The sequence below is a fragment of the Glandiceps talaboti genome, chromosome 12 (genome assembly GCF_964340395.1).
Source record: "Glandiceps talaboti chromosome 12, keGlaTala1.1, whole genome shotgun sequence".
Lineage (NCBI taxonomy): Eukaryota > Metazoa > Hemichordata > Enteropneusta > Spengelidae > Glandiceps > Glandiceps talaboti.
This window is the reverse complement of record NC_135560.1, coordinates 23,134,625-23,144,174: the sequence shown is the minus strand read 5'-3', so window position 1 is coordinate 23,144,174 and position 9,550 is coordinate 23,134,625. Positions and strand designations below refer to the sequence as shown.

At 37.4% G+C, this 9,550-nt stretch overlaps 2 protein-coding genes across 2 annotated transcripts in view; both read right to left on the bottom strand.

Annotated features, from left to right (window-relative positions):
- LOC144443137 (uncharacterized) overlaps nucleotides 1–2,033 on the bottom strand; it is a 3,808-nt gene extending 1,775 nt beyond the window's left edge. Inside the window, exons 1-4 of the mRNA XM_078132506.1 lie at nucleotides 1,962–2,033; nucleotides 1,325–1,405; nucleotides 701–820; nucleotides 1–118 (exon numbers count right to left, since the gene is read on the bottom strand). The exon at nucleotides 1–118 is cut by the window's left edge and continues 23 nt beyond it. Of these exons, the coding sequence (XP_077988632.1) occupies nucleotides 1–118; nucleotides 701–820; nucleotides 1,325–1,405; nucleotides 1,962–2,033 (391 nt within the window). The remainder of the gene's footprint in view (nucleotides 119–700; nucleotides 821–1,324; nucleotides 1,406–1,961) is intronic.
- A 1,853-nt stretch (nucleotides 2,034–3,886) lies between these two features.
- LOC144443135 (monomeric sarcosine oxidase-like) lies at nucleotides 3,887–8,328 on the bottom strand. Its single transcript, XM_078132505.1, has 6 exons — nucleotides 8,313–8,328; nucleotides 6,637–6,779; nucleotides 5,919–6,069; nucleotides 4,976–5,551; nucleotides 4,525–4,662; nucleotides 3,887–4,140 (listed from the first exon to the last, which is right to left on the bottom strand). Exons 1-6 carry the CDS (start codon nucleotides 8,326–8,328, stop codon nucleotides 3,887–3,889), a joined length of 1,278 nt encoding a protein of 425 aa, XP_077988631.1.
- Nucleotides 8,329–9,550: the final 1,222 nt, after the last annotated feature.

Sequence of the window (9,550 nt, the reverse complement as noted above, 5' to 3'; positions counted from 1 at the left end):
TGTCTGGGTAGATCCAATACACACCACTTTGTCGAATTCCACGGTTATAGAGATCCTGGCAAGAATTGGCTGGCTGGTGGATAGTACCAGGACTAAAACTGTACATAACTAACCAGCTCTGTAAGTTCAGAAAACGACAAAAATGTTACGTTAGGAAATTAATGTATCACATAACTTGGAGAAAATAGATATATAATATTATACAATGCACTAGCCATTCCGAACAAAAAATATGGAATATATACTCTGGTCGTTCTACGTCATGACAACGAGCGTCTATGTCACAACAACGCCGCAAGTCTACGTCACTGGTTGTGTTGGAAAGATGAGACCAAACATTCAAAATTAACATTATTTTCCCCGATTTCCCCGGAATATACTCGTGTGACCTAAGGGTTGTTGTAGTGACAAAGACCCTTAGGTCACGAGTATTTTCATTGGGTGATAAATAATGATATACCCCTGGTACATGCAAGTCACAACCATCATGTATTAGTTGGCAACGATAATCAGTTATGCAAATGACCCATTACAATAAAAGGCGACACCAGTTAGATTGTTAGAACACAGTTCTTTCTTATTGTGAATATATAAACTAAATTAGAAGACACGCGAAGCTTACATTCTCGACATTTTTGAAGAATATGGCGCTTTATTAAATACTAAAAGGTACGGCTCAATTCCTTCAAGGTCATCTTACCTCCCCGTCACATAGTTCAACTTGTTTGTTGTCTCGAGAATATCGCATCGTTCCTGTAAGTGCACAAGTACAGGAAACGTCAATCATCTCTGGTAGTTTTCCATTCCAAGGACACGAGTGCTGGCAATAACAATAAACAATGACGTATATTCAACGTTGAATAATTCCTTCCAATAGTTTGTAAGGTGCTGCATTTCAAAATATTCTATGGCGTGCTCTGAAGTTGTTGGTTTGGCCGATTGTACAGATCAAAAACTATTAATACTAATTTAGAATGACTGTATACCATTTTGTTTATTTATTTTACCTTTCTCGAGGTTGAACATCCAACCTTTGACATCATGTCAACCATTTATCATCATCACCATAATTCTAACAGACAGATTTTCAATGCATGAAGTGGTGTTTCATTGTGTTACCTAATGCCACTGCATACACCTCACCTGTTCAAACTACACACACAATCGACATGTTAAACTATTGGTTAAGATGCCCTTCCAGCCTGACCACATTGTGACATGATTTCTTCTGACGTTTCTGGTTTAGTCATGTTTTCTTGCACCTTTCACATCTTTACTAGCACACTTTCTTATATCATGATGACAATACAATTGGATGATTTACCGTGAATGTCGTGGAGACCGTGTATGATGTTCCTCCAGATGAGGTATCTATGGGACTGCTCTCCGACATACACCCTGTCGTCTAAAACACAAATTAATATATACAACAAAACTAACAGTAATAACAGGCTGTTCGGGTAGCTCAATCTTCAAAATGTACGGCTGATTATTTTGCTAAAACATGTTAGCTTAGACTCTATATAGGTTTTTAGTTGAATTGGGCTATTACCTGTGAGTAATGAGTAGCAGTCCAAGTTAACCACAGACCTAGAGTCTCGGCTATGTATGAATAAGAATGCATGGTAAGAATCAGTCTGTAAGATACAGACATTCGTACCACGCTATTAGGAAGCCTGATAGGGCTGAACAATGCGACGTATGCAGGTATACGTAAAAATTAAGTACTGTTTCCGTATATTATTCTCTGCCGACAATATGCTATAACTTTAATCACAATCGAGTCGATTTCAATAACACAATTACAAAAAATAAAACTCTAATTATATCAAAAGAGAAAAGTTGATGCCGTTGTTACTACATAGATATTTTACATATCCTGGTCACCAAAACTAGAAACGGTGTTGTTTTTGTCAACACAAACATGGTTCTGAGTCGCTCTCCTTGAGCTGAGTACTCACCTCACTTGCTACACATTGGTACAACCCAATAAAGAGAACACAGTATAATATACTTGAGGGAAAATTAGCCATGTTTTCGAACTGCAACCCTGTAAGATGTGTCGTGTCCTTTAGTCCTTATCAGACTTCTTTATAAATCAGTGTCAAATCACAGTGATTGTATTTAGATAGGGTTGTACCAAAGTATGTGTCGTGTCAAATCACAGTGATTGTACTTAGATAGGGTTGTACCAAAGTATGTGTCGTGTCAAATCACAGTGATTGTATTTAGATAGGGTTGTACCAAAGTATGTGTCGTGTCAAATCACAGTGATTGTATTTAGATAGGGTTGTACCAAAGTACGTGTCGTGTCAAATTACAGTGATTGTATTTAGATAGGGTTGTACCAAAGTATCTGTCGTGTCAAATCACAGTGATTGTACTTAGATAGGGTTGTACCAAAGTATCTGTCGTGTCAAATCACAGTGATTGTACTTAGATAGGGTTGTACCAAAGTACGTGTCGTGTCAAATTACAGTGATTGTACTTAGATAGGGTTGTACCAAAGTACGTGTCGTGTCAAATCACAGTGACTGTACTTAGATAGGGTTGTACCAAAGTACGTGTCGTGTCAAATCACAGTGATTGTACTTAGATAGGGTTGTACCAAAGTACGTGTCGTGTCAAATCACAGTGACTGTACTTAGATAGGGTTGTACCAAAGTAAGTGTCGTGTCAAATCACAGTGATTGTACTTAGATAGGGTTGTACCAAAGTACGTGTCGTGTCAAATTACAGTGATTGTACTTAGATAGGGTTGTACCAAAGTATGTGTCGTGTCAAATCACAGTGATTGTATTTAGATAGGGTTGTACCAAAGTACGTGTCGTGTCAAATCACAGTGACTGCACTTAGATAGGGTTGTACCAAAGTATGTGTCGTGTCAAATCACAGTGACTGTACTTAGATAGGGTTGTACCAAAGTATGTGTCGTGTCAAATCACAGTGACTGTACTTAGATAGGGTTGTACCAAAGTACGTGTCGTGTCAAATCACAGTGATTGTACTTTGATAGGGTTGTACCAAAGTACGTGTCGTGTCAAATCACAGTGACTGTATTTAGATAGGGTTGTACCAAAGTACGTGTCGTGTCAAATTACAGTGATTGTATTTAGATAGGGTTGTACCAAAGTATGTGTCGTGTCAAATCACAGTGATTGTACTTAGATAGGGTTGTACCAAAGTATGTGTCGTGTCAAATCACAGTGATTGTATTTAGATAGGGTTGTACCAAAGTACGTGTCGTGTCAAATCACAGTGATTGTACTTAGATAGGGTTGTACCAAAGTACGTGTCGTGTCAAATCACAGTGATTGTACTTAGATAGGGTTGTACCAAAGTACGTGTCGTGTCAAATCACAGTGATTGTACTTAGATAGGGTTGTACCAAAGTACGTGTCGTGTCAAATCACAGTGGTTGTTTTTCATCAATTTCTGTTCTCTTCGGGCCTGTTGTATGTTGAAACTCTCATGAAACTCCCAGTTTGTTGACTGATTGATTTGACAAAATCAATGACGAATTTGGTGATTGATCTAATCTGAAATGGACAATATCTGTAACTTTTAATTATTTTAAGTATCTCCATTCTGAATAATGAATGTAATTTCTTGTTCTACTCCAAAATGTGTTGAAACTAGCTACATGCAGTATTCAATTTTTCAACATAGCGTGTAAAGATATAGCACACATTAATGTTCATCAATGAATTTAAGTTTTGACTGAAATTTATTTCAACAATAAAAATGTCTATATTTGTTTGTGAAGTATAGTATTCTCCATATAAAGATGTTATCCAATCATAATGTGGCATTCCGTTTTACCAATTTCTATTGCCAATTTACTATAGCCTATTGGTCGTGAAATCTGCATTAAGTGATAAGTTGTTTACAATTTGGCAGTCAAATGTTGTTTGCCTTTGAATCTAGCTTTGAATTTTTCTTTTGGTAAATCGTGATCCCATCGTCCGGCCACAATCATATTGGCTCCCATTCTACCAATTTCATCACCCAACTTAGCACCAACACCATTACCACCGACAGTTATACCAAGGGTTGGTGTTATCATATCACAATAAACTTGACGAGTTGGGGTGTGTGTGGTCACTCCAGTATCACTGTGTGTAGACACCACGTTAACACCTGTGGAAGAGCAAAGATCATGATCAAATATGATACTGGAGAATTTAACCGAATAAAATGTTTACATCAGAAACCAATCGAATCACATCATTTATATAAAGTTGTAAACAAACCCAAAGTGAGAACCATCATCACCTTAATATCCGTTCTACGGTGATTTTCGAGTGAATACTAGTACTTTTCAACAAACTTCAAATCGCCCCAACTTTATTCTAGATCTCAGACCACTATATTTACTATAGTCATAGGACTAGTCTCACCTCAGGCTTACTAGAATCATTTCCGCAGCCCTAATTGAAAACTTAATATCAACATTTTTGCATAATATAAGGACTGGAGACTTATCATTCTAAATTGTTATTATAGGCATTGAATCGAAAATACCTGTAACGAGATCTAGAAGTGTATGTAAGAGATGTGGTCGAGTACTTTGATCACCTCCCGATTTGTACCAATCAGATACTTCATCCGCTGTATGAAGTCTTCGTTTCGATCGACGTCCTATTTTCAAGTAGAATTTTCCTGTGGAAAAAGATGTAGTCATGTGATGGTCATGCAATATATTCTTTAAGTTGTATTGTGTATTAATCTTGATTTTATCAAGAAATGTCATGTTCGATTTACAAACAATGTCATACACACGCACACGCAGAGAGAGAGAGAGAGAGAGAGAGAGAGAGAGAGAGAGAGAGAGAGAGAGAGAGAGAGAGAGAGAGAGAGAGAGAGAGAGAGAGAGAGAGAGAGAGAGAGAGAGAGAGAGAGAGAGAGAGAATCCCTCGACCAAGTTTTGTATGAAAGTTATTTCAATAAAATGTATCACATCACCTTTACTTACCATCGGGATACTTGATAGGGGGAAGTATATAATAGTACATTTCATTAACTTTATGTTTTAGAATAACAACAGGCATATCCTTTAATCGCATGGCATCTTCTGTTACTATTTCAGCAAATGTAACGTCTTGAGTCAATAATGTTACGTCTAGTTCTTGCCCACTTGGTAACAAGTCTCTAAATCCTGTGAAGGCCCCAGTACTTAGAAGTACCCTCTTGGCATGAATTTCTTGCCCTTTCGCTGTTGTAACTTTCATTAATTTTGAGCCATCCGATCGGATACTTTCTGACACCTTATCAACTATATCATCAATGATGTCACACCCTTGAAGGTGCGCAGCAGTTTGTTGCGCCAACACTGTGTTCCGCGCACTCACGTGACCCGCGTCCTCCATTTGAAGTACCGCCTCCTCACCAGGGTTGAGTGACAGATATGGATATTTCCTCCTGATTCCAGTTCTATCCATGACGTTGACCTCAATGTCCATCTTTTTAGCATTGTCTTTAATTTGCTCTAGGAATGGGTCACCTTTCAACGTCACTGACATGTGACCTACATTGCTATAGAAACGGATTCCTACAATAAAGAGTGATACAATATTATAAATTTTGATGGCACCTCTATCGGCGAACGATGAATTCAGTCCTTTTTATGTTAAAATTCAAAACGAAATAATCAAGGGACGCAACAGATTATTGGTTTGATGATGATTATAACGGACAACCGTTTTTATCATATTTTGAAACAAAATTATCACAAGTTTCACTTTAGAAAATTATTAAAGATTGATTTGTTGTTGTCCAATGTCTGTAAAATCAATTCATGATGTTAATCTTTCTATACTGAAAAAAGTATCTGTGTCTTTGACGAGAACTAGACGAAAGAAGTGTTTGTAGCAAAACAAAGACGGTATTCATTTTCTACCACGTCAGCTGTGTTGTACCTGTTCTTTGTTCAATTTCCCTATATCTACTGATCGATCTCTTTCCAAGCTCTGCATAGATAGCGTCTGAATCTAACGATCTCGTAGTACGACCTTCATCGTAATGAGCACCAAAGATACCATGCTCACACTCAAGTTTCTCCGTCAGTGTCTGTTCAAACAAACAAACAAACAAACAAACAAACACACACATAAATAAATAAATAAATAAATAAATAAATAAATAATAAATAAATAAACAAACACACAGATACACATACATACATACATACATACATACACACACACATACATACACACACACACATACATACATACATACATACATACATACATACATACATACATACATACATACATACCTACATACATACATACATACATACATACATACATACATACATACACACACACACACACACACACACATACATCCATGCATGCATGCATGCATGCATGCATACATACATACATACATACATACATACATACATACATACATACATACATACATACATACATACATACATACACACACACAGAGGCGTTTACGATATTTAGTTATTTCTGTTTTGTCTCGTGAGAATTGGCTGGCCATTTTATGGATATGTATACAACTGTATTTGAAAGAGTGGAACTCACTCACTTACTAATTACTATATCTTGATGTGTATTTACATGACAGAATCTGACAAGTTACTAAGTGTAACCATATTACCTTTGGTTCTCTGGGTCCAATGAGGCATACTTTTAAATTTGGTGTCGTAAGGGTTGCATGACGAGCTGCTGCCGACCCTATTAGCCCAGCACCAACAATGCATATGTCGTAGCACTTTGCGGCCTGGTGTCTAACCATGCTTTCTGAAAGTACAAGTGTGAGAATTGCTTGTACATCAATTCTTGCATAGCCACAAAATAGTTTAATGAAATACCAATACAGGAATATTGTCTATGTCAAAATATTTATCTTTTTGTCAGTGTATACAAACCTTGTGTCTATGGCTAATTAGAAATAAATGTGATAATAAAGATGATATGGAAATAACAGGAACATATACGTATACTAGTAGGAGTATACACCACATTAGTTTGTGGGGGTTGGATGGATGGAGAAGGAATGACAATATAGTGACATACACCCAACACCATCATATCTCTCTTTATAACATATACGTATACTGGTAGGAGTATACACCACATTAGTTTGTGGGGGTTGAATGGATGGAGAAGGAATGACAATATAGTGACATACACCCAACACCATCATATCTCTCTTTATAACATATACGTATACTAGTAGGAGTATACACCACATTAGTTTGTGGGGGTTGGATGGAGAAGGAATGACAATATAGTGACATACACCCAACACCATCATATCTCTCTTTATAACATATACGTATACTGGTAGGAGTATACACCACATTAGTTTGTGGGGGTTGGATGGAGAAGGAATGACAATATAGTGACATACACCCAACACAATCATATCTCTCTTTATAACAAAGCCGATTTCTCTATCAAGAGTATCGTCAAATTGTCCACAAATTAAAGTCGCTTATTATAGTCTACTTCATATAACAATGACTTCCGTTTGTGATTGAAAATTTTACATTTTGTCTTCAGTAAAGCATAGTTGTGACTAACCTAGTATCGTACCAAAATAAAAAACTAATTCATTTAAAGATACGTGGTGTCTTTCAATCCTAACCAGGCTTCTCTTTGTGGTGGCATGGCGGTATAGTTCTAACCCTGATACCTCCATTGTTGTATCTGGGTGGCTCAATACCTCGGATCGAAGTGTACACGTATCTTACAGACTAGTTGTAAATTGTTGTGTATAACTATTCCGGTCGTATTTATATACATTTAGAATATTCAACTGATTATTCATGTGAGGGCTGTGATGGTACAGCGAATGTTTCATGTTGAGTTCGTGCATGAACATGAGATAATCAGTTGCCTTTTATTCATTCATTGTCCATTTCTATTACGTAAACAAACGATTACGTAGCACCTTTAGGTGAAGCCGAGACTGTTGACAGTCGCTCGCGCCTTTTTTTCTTACGTGTTATCTAAACTTAAGTCGTCGCCGCGCTCCGATCCGGTGCAACACTACTATAATCGCATACTGATATCGAGGGCCGAAGGCCGATATCAGTATGTGATTATAGTAGTATTGCGCCGGATCGGAGCGCCGCAACGACTTAAGTGTGAAGTAAAACACTTTCTCTATGTGCCACATTCATTTATTGTGCCCATATCAAATGCAAAAGTATATACGGGACACTCCGTTAATTATAAGCTTACGTGTAACGTCGTAAACCACACACTCTTCTTTACGGCACCGCCCAAAACATACCACCCCTCTTTACGGCACCGCCCAAAACATACCTGCCAAGATATCCATGATAGTTCGTTACTTCAACAGAAATATGTGCTCTGGCTTGCGAGAATGAGTATGTGGCCTTGTTCTAGTGTAGTCTATTTATAAACAGTGTTTTCTACTAATGAACAACAGAGTTATTACATAAGAGCATGGATGGTACATCCATGTAATCGATGTTCTGTTTCCCCTTGGCACGCGCAATGCATGCATTGACACCAACGTTGGTCGACCACGGGCGTAACGTATGCATATGGACGTCATCTGCCTTCAACAGGAGACACAGGATCGTCGAAATGAAACCCTGTTTCAGTGGGTCTAGCATTGCCGATGCAAAAGTCCAATGTTTCTTTGCTGGCATAACATTCGCCAAGTAATACAATGCAATCAGCTAGCTAGATTTCGCCTCAGATAGGTATATGTGTAATTGTAGGTGTTGTGTTAACTGACCAAATCATATCCAGTCTCTATCCAGTCATAATATGTTACCTAAATACACATCCCAACATGCACTTCGCGTGTTCATAACAATGTAATTCTTAGTCTGGATGTCAGTCAATGTGGTTTCTAACTAAAGTCTGCGAGAGAAATGTTACTTACCTGCAATGCTGCTGCGGTGGACGCGTGGAATCAATTTCAATGTGTAAATGACACAAGCTTGTACTAGTCCAAAGGGCAATGCGATACCTCTGTCACGGTTGTAAACTGGGTTATAGTTGATATGTCTTATTGTACATATATGTTTTAATTTTATCTTAAAAGATGAATTAAAAACCTTATTATTTTTTATTGTAAATTTATTTAAAAGTCATTGGTTTTTATAAAACATATATATTTATAATACTATTAAAGCGGTAGTTTTGTCCGGAGATATTTTCTGATTCGGCAGAATGGATTAAAAAATATTTGCGAGTGTTTTGGTTCTACATGAATTTTTTGGGATTTATCGTTGCCCATGACGTCTTTCGAGTGCTACTCTTGTAAAACAATTTGACTTTATCTATATTGGAGTTGTGTTGTATTAAAATACTGATGAAAACCTACGATAGGCAAGTGGTCAAAGTCATATCTATATTAATTAAACCTACCATGCGCGCCTCTCATTCTGAACTGTACAGTTGATTGTTTATAATATTAGTTGTATAAAATAAGAGAAAGCACCCTTTAGTAGAATTCACAGCAGGGGCTGAGGAGAAAATAGGGAGAGATGGGCACACGAACAAATGAGAGTGCGAAGAGGGGGAGG

What these genes read in the sequence shown, in the direction of transcription:
- LOC144443135 (XM_078132505.1), bottom strand. An exon ending in GGAAATTGAACAAAGAACAG is followed by an intron (nt 5,552 to 5,918) that starts GTACAACACAGC and finishes TCTTTATTGTAG; the next exon opens with GAATCCGTTTCTATAGCAAT. An exon ending in ACTTCTAGATCTCGTTACAG is followed by an intron (nt 4,141 to 4,524) that starts GTATTTTCGATT and finishes GCTCTTCCACAG; the next exon opens with GTGTTAACGTGGTGTCTACA.